This window comes from Nicotiana tabacum, chromosome 9, assembly GCF_000715075.1.
Source record: "Nicotiana tabacum cultivar K326 chromosome 9, ASM71507v2, whole genome shotgun sequence".
In the NCBI taxonomy this organism is placed as follows: Eukaryota; Viridiplantae; Streptophyta; class Magnoliopsida; order Solanales; family Solanaceae; genus Nicotiana; species Nicotiana tabacum.
Window position 1 is genome coordinate 81881909 of NC_134088.1, and position 15011 is coordinate 81896919.

Consider the following 15011-nt stretch of genomic DNA (forward strand, 5'->3'; position numbering starts at 1 on the left):
TTGAATTCATCATTACAAAATTCCAAGCCATTATCTGTTCTAAGCCGCTTAACATGTTTTCTTGTTTGCTTCTCAATCAAAATTTTCCATTATTTCAAATTTAAGAAAACATCACTTTTATTTTTCAGGAAATAAACCCAAACTTTCCTTGAATAATCATCAATGAAAGTTAACATATACCTGGCACCACCTTTTGATGGGGTACGTGAAGGACCCCAAAGATCTGAATGAATGTAATTCAAAGTACCTTTTGTTCTATGAATCGCTGGAGATTTGAAGCTAACTCTTTTCTGTTTCCCGAACACACAATGTTCACATAACTCCATATTTTTGGTACTTTGGCCACATAAGAGACCTCTTTTGCTGAGGATGAAAAGACATTTTTCACTCATATGCCCCAATCGCGTATGGCACAATTTGATGATATCAGAATCTGATTTATCTGATATTGAAACTGCAGCAGCACATGTAACAGTAGATCCCAAAAGAGTATAAAACGTACCAGATCTGCGTGCTTTCATGATCACAAGACTACCATGAGAAATTTTCAGAACTCCACCTTCACTTATGTACTTACACCCAAGAGATTCTAGAGTGCCCAAAGAGATGAGATTTTTCTTCAAGTCAGGAGCATGTCTAACATCGGTGAGAGTTCTCACCACACCATCGTGCATTTTGATTCGGACTGTACCTTTTCCAATAACTTTGCAGGCAACATTGTTGCCCATCAAGATAACTCCACCTCCAATAGATTCATATGCGGTAAATAAATCCCGACTGGGACACATATGATCAGAACAACCCGAATCTAAAATCGACTCATTATTAGATTTGAAACTATTATTAGTTGCTAAAAAAATAGTTCCCTCAGTCTCATCAGCAGCTACACTTACTTCGGCAGTGTCAGTATTTTTGTGCTCATTTTTTTTTTTCTGTATGCTTTTCTTTGTTTTTTTAATTTAAAGCATTCAGAAATAATGTGACCTTTCTTATGACAATATTTGCACATGACATTTCTGTATCTGGATTTTGACCTTGATTTAGGTTTCTCACTACTTGAATCTTTATTATTGGATCTACCTCTTATGAATAAGCCTTCCCCTTGGTTCCCACTAGTTTCCCCAGTAATATCTCTATCTATTTGTTCTTTTAATTTCAAAATAGATTTGATATCTTTATAAGAGATATTATTCTTTCCATAAAGCATAGTATCTCTTATATATTTAAACGACTGGGATAAGGAAACGAGCAATAACACAGCTTGATCCTCATCTTTGATTTCAGCATCTATGTTACTAAATCCATAAGAAGAGAATCAAAAGTATCAAGATGAGTAAGTATAGAGGTATCTCCAGCTATACGAAAAGTGTAGAGTTTTTGCTTTAGGTAAAGCATGTTTTCTACTGTTCTTTTCATATATAAGGTTTTAAGCTTTTCCCATATGCCTTTGGCTGAGCTTTCTGCTGCAACTTCACGCAAAACCTCATTTGAAAAATTTAAAATAATACCTGCTTTTGCCTTTTTGTCTATGACGGCAAACTACTCGTCCGTCATTTTATTCGGCATCTTCTCCTTTCCTTGCAGTGCCAAATCTAAACCATTCTGAATTAGGATAGCTTCCATCTTTAATTGCCACATTCCGACTCTTTCCCTCCTATTTTTTCCCTCCTACATATTTATTAAAAAAAAATGATCCCACTAATATTTTATTAACTTTTTAATATATTTTAAGCGAAAACATATTATGAAACTTCCGTCTATCTCTCACTCTCTCAAAACCAGAAAACACATCGTCTCTCAATAAGCCTTAACCTCACCATCGACGAACCCAATCGGCTAGCTCCGGCGAAGGACGACAACTTCCGGTGAAGGACGACCAGTTTCGGCTAATATACGAGCAATCTCCGAGGTAGGCTATCAATTTTTCCCCTGTTAGGTGTTTTCTATCACTGTTCGATTTTCGCTTTCTTCTTCTCTAGTCTGAAAAATTATTTTGTTGCTTCTTCTGCTTTCTTTCTCTGGTAATATTTCTGATAAACCCATTATTTTGCTTCTGCTTTGTCTGTATTACATGATACATTTTGTGATTTCTAGTTTGTAAAATTGGGGGATTTATTTGTTAGGTTTTGATTTTGTGTTAGAAACCATGAGATTTTCCTTGTTCGATATTTTCTTTCGATGTTCGATGTTCGATGTCTTGGTTATTCTGAAAAATTGTTTCGCTCCTCCTTTTTTCTTTCTCTAGTAATATTTTTGATAAACACATTCTTTTACTTCTGTTCAGTTATGCTTGTTCTACTTTCACTTAAAATTGTGAGATTCATTCATGTCTGTGCTTTAATCTAACTGGTAACTGCTTGCCTTCACGTCTATTAGATATTGGGATTATTGTTCTCACACAAATTGCTTGCCCTTCTATATCTTCTTGCTTGGTAAAAATGATACTATCTAATCCTTAATTCTCCAAAACATGGGAGTGTCATATGTCACCTAAATCTTCTGTCTCTGTTACTGATTTGAGATGTATTGGCCAACCATCATTACTCCCTTTTCTATTTCAACTTTCCATGAGACCACGGTTAAACTGATTTGTTCAGGCAGTCTGTGCATTTGTTTTCTTTTTTGGTCATTAACTACTGCTAGGTTGTGATACTGCTTTCCAGGTAATGAATCTAAACTTGAACACTTATTAAAACATGAAATACACCTGGAGCTTCAATTCGTATCACTCATTAATGTGAAAGAATACACATATTGAATTAGACATCTTACTGGAGTATGCTTGTATTAGACATCATAGCTTTTATTACCTTATGTTTCCTGGAAGACGTACTCAGGTGTACTGAGTGACTAAGAACTTTGTTTCAAACTTATATTTCTGTTGTCAGTGGTTTTTCTCTATGAAAATCGGTTTAACACTGCAGATTGTAGAAGCATCATGTTGTACATGATTGTTGGCCAGTCTTCTCCTTGGAGTGTTAAAAGTAGAATTACTCTTGACTTCTAAAAGATCTACGCACCCTTTATAATAATCCTCTCACGTGATAAATAAAATATAAGTGCAAATATGCTTCTCTTTCAAATACTGAATTCTTTTGTGAACCAAGGAAGAGAGAAGTGGTAGTATAAATTGTTTCCAATATTCTAAGGAAATTTCGCAACAATGAAATTCATATAATTTTGAGAATAGCTGGCTCTTTTTCCTATTCTTTCTTTTTTATCTGATTTTTCATATTAAAAGTATAAAACCCAATTTTATACTCGTTGTTTTGGTGCAATGTAGGATAAAACTAATTTAATGGATAATGGAGATAAAAGGTGGATGGGCCTTCGAAGGTCAACTAACGAGTACATACGAGGGGTGAATGAATTTCTAGATAAGGCGTTTGAACGAGCTTCCCAAGGAAATGAAATATTATGCCCTTGCAAAGAATGCGCTAATTATTTTTGGCATTACAGAAATGTGGTGGAGGATCACTTGATTGTTCATGGGTTTGTTCATGGATACACCAAATTGGTTTTTCACGGGGAAGAGTTTTCCTAGAGAAAGACTCGATGTCCAAGCAATAATGATGAAGGTTCCGACATACATGACGATATTGATGGACTACTTCATGATACATTTCGAAATGTTGATGATGATTTGGGACATGAAGGGGTGAGGGAGGGACCATCTGAAGATGCAAAAAGATTCTTTAAATTAATGGAAGTAAGGAAAATAAATAATAAGTTAGATTATTAGATATAGTTACGTGACCAACTAATGAATAGAGAAATATAATTAAGTAAAAAAGTAAAATAAGATTGACAGAAAACTATTTTAGTTATATTAATTAGAGGAAGAAATCGAGTTATTAAAAATTAATATGACAATAAAGAAATAAATTTATCAATAATAAAAGATAATTATATAAATAATATACTACTATATATAGAGAATACTAGTAATTTTGGGGCCCTTAAATTTTTGGGGCCTAAAGCAAGTGTTTCACTTGCTTTAAGATTGGGCCGCCCCTGCGTAAGAATTGCAGAGAAGCAACTCTCACTTTTCATAAAATCTAATTTTATCTAAAATATATATATATATATATATATATATATATATATATACACACACACGTCGAGGTTGGGCTGCCTTGTTCATGAGTTGTTAAAAGAGGCATTTCTATTTTCTCAGCTACCCGAGTCTTTCTACAAGGCAACAAGCATGATAAAAGATTTGGGTCTTGATTATGAAAAAATACATGCATGTCCTAATGATTGCATGTTATTTTGGAATGACAATGTAAATGCAGATACTTATTCTGAGTGTGGGTATTCTAGATTGAAGAATGTTGTTAATGTCTTGACTAATAAAAAGTCCAAAACCCCTGCAAAGGTTTTAAGGTACTTTCCATTGAATCCTAGGCTTCAGAGAATATTTGTGTCCTGAACGACCGAATGATGGAAATATAAGACATCTTGTTGATGGTGATGCTTTGAAGGATTTCGACTCCTTGCACCCTCAATTTTCTAGCGACCCTCGTAATGTTAGATTGGGTCTTTCAAGTGATGGTTTCAACCCATTTCGAACAATGAGCATATCTCATAGCACGTGACCTGTTATGTTAATGAACTATAATCCTTAGATTTGCATGAAGCCAGAGTATATAATGTTTTCAATGATCATCCCAGGTCCATCATCTTCGGGAAATGATATTGATATGTACCTACAACCATTAATTGCTGAATTGAAGGAACTATGGGAATTCGGTGTCGAAACATTTGATGTTGAATCTAACCAGACGTTTCAACTGTGTGCAGTCTTAATGTGGACAATTAGTGATTTTCCTACACTAGCAATGCTTTCTGGATGGAGCACAAAGGGGAAATTTGCATGCCCCACTTGTAATTATGGCACATGCACTCAATATCTCAAGCATAGTCGTAAGATGTGCTACATGGGTCATCGGGCATTTTTGCCTCCTAAACATCCATTTCGAAGAGATAAGAAATCATTTGATGGTAAGGAGGATCATAGACTTGCGCCCACTCCCTTGATGACGAGCGCAAAACACATACTTAAATTTTGCTCGCTAGTAAAATATAGTATATTATACTATCGTATCTACAAGGATTGGATTTAAATAGTATTCTCGTAGTTTCTAGCTTGGTTGCTATCCAAGATGATCAACAGTTGAGATTTATAAGATGTCTAACTGAAATTAACTAAGAATCTAAAACTATTGACTAATGACAATCGAAACAAAGATAAGCAAGGAAGATATCAGTGGGCGGAAATAAGGGTTGATAGGATAGCAACAACAACAACAACATCAACCGAGGATAATCCCACTAGTGGGGTCTAGGGAGGGTAATGTGTACGCAGACCTTACCCCTACCCTGGGGTAGAGAGACTGTTTTTGATAGACCCTTGGCTCCCTCCCTCCAAGAACTCCCCACCTTGCTCTTGGGGTGACTCGAACTCATAACCTCTTGGTTGGAAGTGGAGGGTGCTCACCACTAGAGTAACCCCTCAAGGGTTGATATGATAGGTGCAAGATAATTATTTGAGATCTAACTCTAAATAATTCACTTCTAATGTTCAAGTGAGTCTCTCGAATTCATTCAATTATTAGTTCAAACGTTCAGCAAAAACTCCTCTCTCGATTAAGTCTTAACCTCACAAGATGAACCAATTTAAGCACGTGAAGATATGCAAGAATGCTTAATGGATTGATCTTTAGGAGAACCTCTCTCGATTATCCTCCTAACTAAGTTTAATCAATGATTAAACTAGCCTCTTTCGATTACTAAGAAGAATTTCTGAACTCAAACCAACAATATAATGCAAGGATATCACAAGTTATGCCTCTCTCAATTACATGAACAAGTGAATATAGATGCAACGGTTAAATCATCCAAAAACGCTTTAATACATAAAATTAGAGTTATGATCCACAAACAATCATCAAAATACCAAATCCATCAAATCTTAAAGAAAACTACTCCATAGATATGGAGCAATTCATCGCAAATAAAGTTAAAGTATAGGAAAACATAAATTCGATCCAAACTCGTATCTTGAGTTAGGAAGGAATGATGAAATCCTTGTGCTCGTGTTCTTCCAACTCCTCCTTAGCCTCCTTAGGTCGAATATGTGTCAAAAGTCCAGAAAATTACGTGTTTCCATGTATTTATACCAAGTAGGGTCGGGCCTAGACGAAATCACCTTTTCCTAGCCGAAATAGGACATTCTCTGTAAAAATTGCACAGGCGCGCCGCATGCGGAAACGCTCCATGCGGGGCATTAGTGGGAAAATCCAGAGAGTTGATTTCTGACAGACAACAGAGATTTGCACTAGCGCGGTGCCCCACGCGCCACGGCAAGCCATTTTTCTTAGAGTACGGATTTTGCTTGCGTTTTGACGTCCAGACTTGGTCCTCGACCCCCGAACACGATCCCGGCTTAATCCCTTGGGCTTTTACTCAAACTTCAAAGCTCCAAACAGTTATGCTTGTTCTACATAACTTTTCTTTTGACTTTAATCCCTCAAGAAACCTGCCGAATGATATCCATCGTAGGGAAAAAATCAAAAAATTTAAAGTTTTTATGATTTTTTTTCAATTTCCAACTACTAAAACAACAAAGACTAAAACCAATATACATACATATATACAACATATCCCCCACCCCACACTTTTAGTTGTGTCATGTCCTCATGACACAATAAAAAAAGCATAAGATAAATGAAACTTCCCTGAACATCTAGTCGGGGTTTGAGTCGAAGTCGGGCTCTATTCCTCGCCTTCGAACTAATGCACACATCCATGCAGACAACTTCTTCTCAGCCTTTTTGGGGTACACCCCACACTTATCTTTCTCACTCGCCACATCCTTCTCTTTTGAACCCTTCACTTTTCACTTAACACTATCAGCTGATTTTTCTTTTTGTGCCCCCTTTTCTAGTCCAATCTTGAATGTCACAGTCTCCTCGCCCACTCTAAGCATGAGTTTTCTCTCGTGTATATCCAATATTGCTCTACCCGTTGCTAAGAATAGTCATCCTAGGATGGTGGGTATTCTCATCCATATTCACCACTATAAAATCCACAGAAAATACAAACTTATTCACCCGAACTAACACATCTTCCACTATCTCCTCGGGTATTAAAGTCGTTTTGTATGCCAGTTGCAAAGAAATTGACACCGACCTTATCTCTCTAATATCCTTCTCTAGTTTCTTACTTTCTTGTAAATAGATAGAGGCATTAAATTAATTGAGGCACCAGAATCACATAATGATTTATCAAAATGAATAGTTCTTACAATGCAAGGTATAGTAAAACTCACTGGATCTCCACACTTTTGTGGGAGTTTATTTTGTAATATCGTGTTGCAATGCTCCCTGAGCTTCACCACTGAGGTCTCCTGGATTTCCTTTTCTTTGTAAGGATCCCCTTCAAAACATTTGCATAAGTAAGCATTTGTGAGAGCCCTTCTGTGAATGGAAAATTTATATGAACCTGTTTTAGTACATCCAGAAATCTCGCAAACTGCCACTCCATTTTTTCTCTACATAGCTTTTGAGGGAAAGGTAGATCATGCATATGCTCACTCTCATCATGTTCCTCCCCTATCGAAGTTTCTCCCTTCTTCCTTTTCTCAGCTTTTATCTGGCCCTTCTTCTTTTTATCACCTTCATTCAGTTGCTCCCCAATTTCTTTTTCAAGTTTCACATCGTTTTGGATCGGGGTGGGGTCTTTCAATACTGGCCCACTTTTCAAGGTCACAACATTCGCCGTTTCTTTGGGATTTCTCTCAATATCAGCAGGGAGAGTGTATGGAAGCCTATCAGATAATATTGTTGCAATTTGTCCCACCGGCTTCTCTAAATTTCGAATAGCTGCCCCTTGTACTTCAAATCTTCATCAGTTTTTACAATGAAGGCCTTCATGAGATCTTCTAGACTAAGCTGATTGGGCTGTTGAGGCTAAAATTGCTGCCTCTGCTAATTTTGGTACGCTGGAGCTCCTTGTTCCTGGGTCTAGAGTTGTCTTATTGCCAAGCATTCACAGTACCTCCAGGTGAACTTCATAAAAAACCAGGGTGCTTCTGACCCATTGCATTGAAATTGTAGTTTCCCACAACATTTACTTCCTTAATTGAGGCTTGACAATTATGAGTAGGGTGTCCTCTTCCACATATATCACAAGTTGCGTAAGGCTCACTTTGTATCGAGGCAAAGGTTAGCTCCTTATCTCTTTGGCCATCGCATCAAGTTGTACCTGCACTGATATATTAGCATCAACCTGGTGAATACCAGTTGATCTTCTTTTTTCAGCACTCTCAGACGGCCATTGATTAGCATCTTTAGATAACTCATCAATAATTGTAACTATCTCCTCTGGAGTCTTCTTCATCAATGGGCCTTCAGCTGCATTGCTCAATGTTCTACGTGAAGCCGGTGTCAATCCATCCCGAAAGTCCTGGAGTTGCATCCAGAGTTTAATTCCGCTATGTTCACGCTTTTGGACAATCTCCTTAAACCTCTCACATGCTTCAAAAGCAGTTTCAGTATCATTCTAGCAGAAGTTATGGATTTCTCTTCTAAACTTGCCTGTCTTAGCTGAGGAGAAGTATTTATCAAAAACAATTCTGGTCATCTCCTCCCAAGTTCTAATTAATCCAGTGGGCAAGCTTCGAAGCCACTGCTTTGCATCATCTTTAGGAGAAAAAAGGAATGCCCTTAAATACACTACGTTTTGTGACACACCATTGTATTTAAAGGTGTTCGTAATCTACTCGGAGTCTATTAGATGTGTATTTGGATCTTAGTTTGGCTTCCCTCTAAAGACACAACAATTCTAAAGGGTTTGAAGCAACCCTTGCCTAGAAATTGTTTGCTGCAATTGGAGGTGGTCTAACACTTGATAAACCTTGATTGTAGACCGGTCTAGCATAATCACCAAGTGGTCTCCCAGGCCCGGGAGCTATATTTCCGAACTGGTCTGTAGCCAAGGGTTGATTTTGAGTAATTCTACGATCCCTCTTTTCTTCATGATAATCTGTGCATCTCTAATAGCTGCTGCTTCAGCATCTCGTGCAGCTTGTTCTCGTGGTTAGGCTGCCTCACTTGCAGCCAAATCCACATTGTCATCGACATTTCTGGCCATAGTATCTTTGGTTGAGTATTGCCCAACCTTTTCTAACATCTCGGTGAGATTTCTTTCCTTCCTCAATTGTCACAGTTGTTTTTTAATTTCCGGCTCGTATGGTAACACTTCTTTTGCAGAATCTCTAGTCATACACCAACCTCAACCTGTAACCTGCGCACAGTCAAAGATCACCAAACGTAAAAAGGAAAAAAAGAAAAATTTCAGAATTAGCACTACAAACTATTTCAAACACTATTGATTAAAAATCCCTAGCAACAGCGCCAAAATTTGACGAGCGTAAAACACACACTTAAGTTCTACTCGCTAGTCAAATATAGTATAGTATAATATCGTATCCACAAGGATTGGATTTAAACAGTATTCTCGTAGTTTCTAGCTTGGTTGCTATCCAAGATGATCAACAGTTGAGATTTATAAGATGCCTAACTAAAATTAACAAAGAATCTAAAACTATTGGCTAATGACAATCAAAACAAAGATAAGAAAGGAAGATATCAGTGGACGGAAATAGGGGTTGATAGGATAGGTGCAAGATAAATGTTTGGGATCTAACTCTAGATAATTCACTTCTAATGTTCGAGTGAGTCTCTCGAATTCACTCTATTATTAGTTCAAGCGTTCAGCAAAAACTCCTCTCTCGATTTAGTCTTAACCTTACAAGATGAATCAATTTAAGCACGTGAAGATATGCAAGAATGCGTAGTGGATTGGTCTTTAGGAGAACCTCTCTCGATTATCCTCCTAACTAAGTTTAATCAATGATTCAACTAGCCTCTTTCGATTCCTAAGAAGAATTTCTGAACTCAACCAACAATATAATGCAAGGATATCACAAGTTATGCCTCCCTGGATTACATGAACATGTGAATATAGATGCAACGGTTAAATCATCCAAAAATGCTTCAATATATAAAATTAGAGTTATGATCCACAAACAATCATCAAAATACCAGATCCATCAAACCCTAAAGAGAACTACTCCATAGATATGGAGCAATTCATCGTAAATAAAGTTAAACTATAGGAAAATATAAATTCAATCCAAACTCGTGTCTTGAGTGAGGAAGGACTGATGAAATCCTTTTGCTCGTGTTCTTCCAACTCCTCCTTAGCCTCCTTAGGTCGAATATGTGTCAAAAGTCCAGAAAATAATGTTTTACATGTATTTATACCAAGTAGGGTCGGGCCTAGATGAAATCACCTTTTTCTAGCCGAAATAGGACATTTATTGTGCAAAATTTGCACAGGCACGCCACATGGGGTATCACGCCATACGGGGCATTAGTGGGGAGAATTGATTTCTGACAGACAACAGAGATTTACACTAGTGTGGCGCCCCACATGCTTCCCCACATGCTGCAGCAAGCCATTTTTCTCAGAGTACGGATTTTGCTTATGTTTTGATGTTCAGACTTGGTACTCGACCCCCGAATACGATCCCGGCTTAATCCCTTGGGCTTTTACTTAGACTTCAAAACTCCAAATAGCTCGAATTCATTTTATAACATCTACATAGCTCGGAATCGCTCATGCAAGGAATAAAACACATAATAAGTGCAAAACACTACCAATTAAAGCTCAAACATAAATAAAGTGCAGTGGTTTAGGGTGCAATAAGCGACTAAAATATGTAATTATAGCCTACCATCACTTGTCGGGTACAGAAGAGCTCGAAGAGCTGAGTGAATTCAAGAATGTCTTTGGAAAGGGCCAAAAGAAAAGGTCTTGGGAAGGGTCCATGGAAGAAAAGATCCATCTTCTTTGGATTACCATATTGGAAAACTAACAAATTAAGGCACAATCTTGATTCTATGCACATTGAAAAGAATATATATGATAGTATTCTTGGGACATTATTGGAGATAGATGGAAAGTCAAAAGATCATGTAAATTCTCGCTACGATTTGCAAGAAACGGGAATACGAAAACAGCTTCAACCAATAAAAGATATTGCAAGTGGAACAATTTCTTTGGCTAAAGCTTGTTTCTACATGAATCTAGAAGAGAAGAGGCAATTTTGCTCCGTCTTTAAAAATGCTAAATTACCAAAAGGGTGTGCCTCAAATATTTTACGTTGTGTGCATGAGAAAGAGATGAAAATATCCGGGTACTAGAGTCATGATGCTCATTTTATAATACACTACTTGCTCCAAATTGCTGTTAAAAAATTGTTACCCAAGAATGTTTCTTTGGCATTGATTAGGTTGGGAAACTTCTTTAGATCCATATGTGCTAAGGTTATAAGGCGAGGGGATCTTGATAGATTGCAGACTGAAATCAATGATATTACATGTGAACTTGAAATATTTTTCACTCCAACCTATTTTGATATAATGCCTTATTTGCCTATCCATTTAATAAATGAATTTAAGCTTGGGGGTCCAACTCATTAACGCTGGATGTATTCCACTGAAAGAAACTTATGCAAGTATAAGGCGCTTGTTCTTAATCGAACTCACCCAGAAGCGTCAATTGCAGAGGGGTTTCTGGCTGAAGAGTGCTTGACTTTTTGTTCGAGATATCTACATGATGGGATGAAGACAAGATTCAGTAGGTACCAAACTGAGGATTATGGGGACATTGAGGGAGCAAATTTGTCACCTATATTTCCTAAAATAGGCCATCTAATTGGAAGTAAGAATAAGAGAAAAAGAAAGATTTTTTCCATGGATTTGCAGTTATGTTCTGAGGCGCATAGATATGCTCTATTCAATGCTGGAGATGAATAAGTGGAGGCATTTATCATGTAAGATAAAATATATTACCATCACTTGTATTATATTCTTCATTTATTTTATATCTTATAATTTCTAAACTTAATTCATATAGGACTAATGATTAAATTTGAAATATATGGCTTGCAGGGAACATAAAAATTTAATTGATTATCGTACTAGATCAAATGCATAGGGTAAGAGCAAGGAATTATAGTCGGAACTTCGCCGATTGGTTTAAAGAGAAGTTAAAAGTAGTGAAGTGCCCAATCATTTGCAATGGGCTAGCTAAGGGGCCTAATACATTGGAAAAATGATATACTTGATATTTTATTAATAGTTAATTATTTCATACAATGACGCGGGATGCCCCGTTAAAGACTCAGAATAGTGGAGTGACTTTGTCAGCAACAACTGATAGTTTTACTAGTGCTCGGGACCAAAATCCCATCGATGGAGAGGTTCTCTACTATAGAGCTATTCAGTATATCATTGAGATTGATTATTGGAGTTACTTTAGTGTTGTACTGTTTAGATGTGATTGGTTTCGTAATGAAGTAGATGAATATAGGTTATCCTGGGTATACTTTAACCGACTATGTAGTACTGATGACCCTTTTGTATTGGCAACTCAAGTAAATCAAGTTTTTTATGTGGAGGATCCAATTGAGAAAGATGTTTATTATGCAAGGAATAAAGCCCATGTTGATTTGTATGATTTGGAGGAAGAGAATATTCCTAATGTTGGGGAGACTTTTTGGAGGGAGCCTAATGATGAAGTCGGTCCATCAACTAGAGTAGCCGATATTGATGTTAGATGGTCGAGAGAAGATTTACCTCTTGATGTCATTGATATGCCAGCTGTTGTACAACATTCACAAGATACAATTATGGATATATCAGAAAATGAGGATGATTTTGATGATACTGATTGGAATTGGATGGATGCTGATGATTGAAGAAGGAACTTCTCATTTTTATTTGTATTTTGAACTTTATTGCCTTCTTTCGAACAATTTTTGTTCTTGTATGTTCTTGGCATTTGTAGTCTGTTTCAGTTCCATGCTTTTGTAATATGCTAAGTATTTGATGCAATAGTCTGATACATGGAGCTATTTTAATATGTTTCAGTTCAAGATTAGTTTATTTCAATTCCAAGCTTTTATTATATCCAAGCAGTTCTTGCATATGACCTTGGTGTTTGAACTCCATTTGAATCTATATCTACTTTGTAGTCTTATAAGAATGAAGAAGCAGTTAGTATTTGCTCATTTTTCTTTCTTATTCTGACATTTGAAGTAGTATTGCATCTTTACAGGTTAGATGATGCCTGATAATATATAACGTTATATTCTCTATTTCTATGTGAAACATGTAGTCGAAAACATTTCTTGTTGTTAGAAAGGAACCAAAGTATACTACTTAAAGAGGCTGCTTCTTTTAAAAAAAGAAATACTATAAACAATGAACTAGCAGCTAGCATATGCTCATTTTTCCTTCTCATTTTGACATTTATATCAGTTTGGTACTCATATCTAAGTCTTTCCCCCTATTTTAATTTTTGTTCTTTACAGATTCCGATAAACATAAGTCAAGAAAGACCTTCAAAATCCAAAAGAAAGACAGGTGCGGCATACATAAAAGCTGGAACTATGGCTTCTTTGGCAAACCAAATTCTTTCGACCTTAATTAATACGGGTCCTTCGAACTGCCCGACACTATTAAGCACAAAATTTATATCAAACAGTTGATCCCTTCCTACACTCCATGTGCAGATTCATATACGAGCTTTAGCGAAGTTTGTGAGTCAGCATTTTATGGTTGTTGTTGTTCCAGTGCAAGAGCGATTCCATGGTAAGGCAATTGAAGAAGAAAAAAAAGTGAAACCTTTGCCTTAGGTCCCAAATATTAAAGGCCCGAAAAATATGAATATATATATATATATATATATAGAGAGAGAAATTTTAGCTAATTATTAATTAAAAATAAATAAATTTTAACATTTTTCTAATTTGGTAGAGGTTGTATGATTGACTGAGAAAATAATGATAAATTTTCTTTCTCATTAAATTAAATAACGTGTATACCTTTTTAATAATTTGATTTCTTCTTCCTTCACATATATATTAGTTTAAATATTTTTGACGATTTCACTTTCTAATTTCAATTCAATTTCTCTAAATTAGCTATTTGTTTTTGTCATATATATATTTGGTTGATCCATACATTAGAAAGTAAGTGTTTTTGTGTTCCATCTTCTTGAACTAAGAAATTCTTGAGACAAGCGTTGCAAGGTTCGATACGCGATAGATAATGGTCTTATCTATCTATACTTTTTCACTTAAATACTATATTTTTATACATGGGATAGTTCGATATCATGAGTGTGCCTAAGATATACATCACGCGTTCCACTCTTAGCACGCCATGTGGGATGTTTTATTTGTGACTCGTTATTTTTATAAAGAAGTTTAAGGGTCTTTTGATATATTTTGTGTAACAATCCAATCTATCGTTTTGCTTTCTAGATTCCTGTTCCCCTATTTACTATTTTTTATATGTGCTTTTACTGTTTTATGACTTGCGGGGATGGTTGATTTAGTTTTGGAAGGGTTCGGGTTGAATTCGGAATACTTAGTTCCATAATGGTGGCCTAAGGTAGCTAAGTTTGACTTGAGTCAATATTTTTCCTAAACGACTTCGGAATCGAGATCTGAAGGTTTGAATAGGTTCATTTGTTGATTTTAAACTTGGACGTATATATAGGTGGACCGGGAGCGTTTCTGCGCTTAATGTTGAAAGTTGATATTTTGAAGGTTTTAGAATTTTTTAAGTTTGATTTGAAGTGGATTTTGATGTTATTGTTGTCCATTCGGGATTTCGAGCCTTGGAATAGGTTCGTATTGTGATTTATGACTTCTACGTAAAATTCAGCGTCATTTCGAGTTGTCTAAGTATGTTTTGTCGCCTTCGAAGTTAGTTGAAATGAGTTTAAAGCTTAAAAGTTGATTAATTTAGTTTGAAGTGCGATTCTTGGGTCCGTATTATTTAATGTGTTCCGGGGCTTCGAGTAGGTCTGTAGTATATTCATGGACTTGTTAGTACATTTCAACGGGGTCCCGGATGGCTCGGGTATTT

General features: G+C 36.3%; 1 protein-coding gene across 2 annotated transcripts; it reads left to right on the plus strand.

The window, feature by feature from the left end:
* The first annotated feature begins 1740 nt into the window (after nucleotides 1-1740).
* LOC107821333 (uncharacterized) lies at nucleotides 1741-13048 on the plus strand. 2 transcript variants are annotated; one of them, XM_075221778.1, is made up of 2 exons: nucleotides 1741-1909; nucleotides 11638-13048. In XM_075221778.1, exon 2 carries the CDS (start codon nucleotides 12230-12232, stop codon nucleotides 12830-12832), a length of 603 nt encoding a protein of 200 aa, XP_075077879.1. In that variant the 5' UTR covers nucleotides 1741-1909; nucleotides 11638-12229; the 3' UTR covers nucleotides 12833-13048. The 2 variants fall into 2 exon arrangements, with proteins under 2 accessions (XP_075077879.1, XP_016503287.1); XM_016647801.2 differs by lacking the exon at nucleotides 1741-1909 and having other exon boundaries at nucleotides 4108-11905; nucleotides 12024-13048.
* The last annotated feature ends 1963 nt before the right edge of the window (nucleotides 13049-15011 follow it).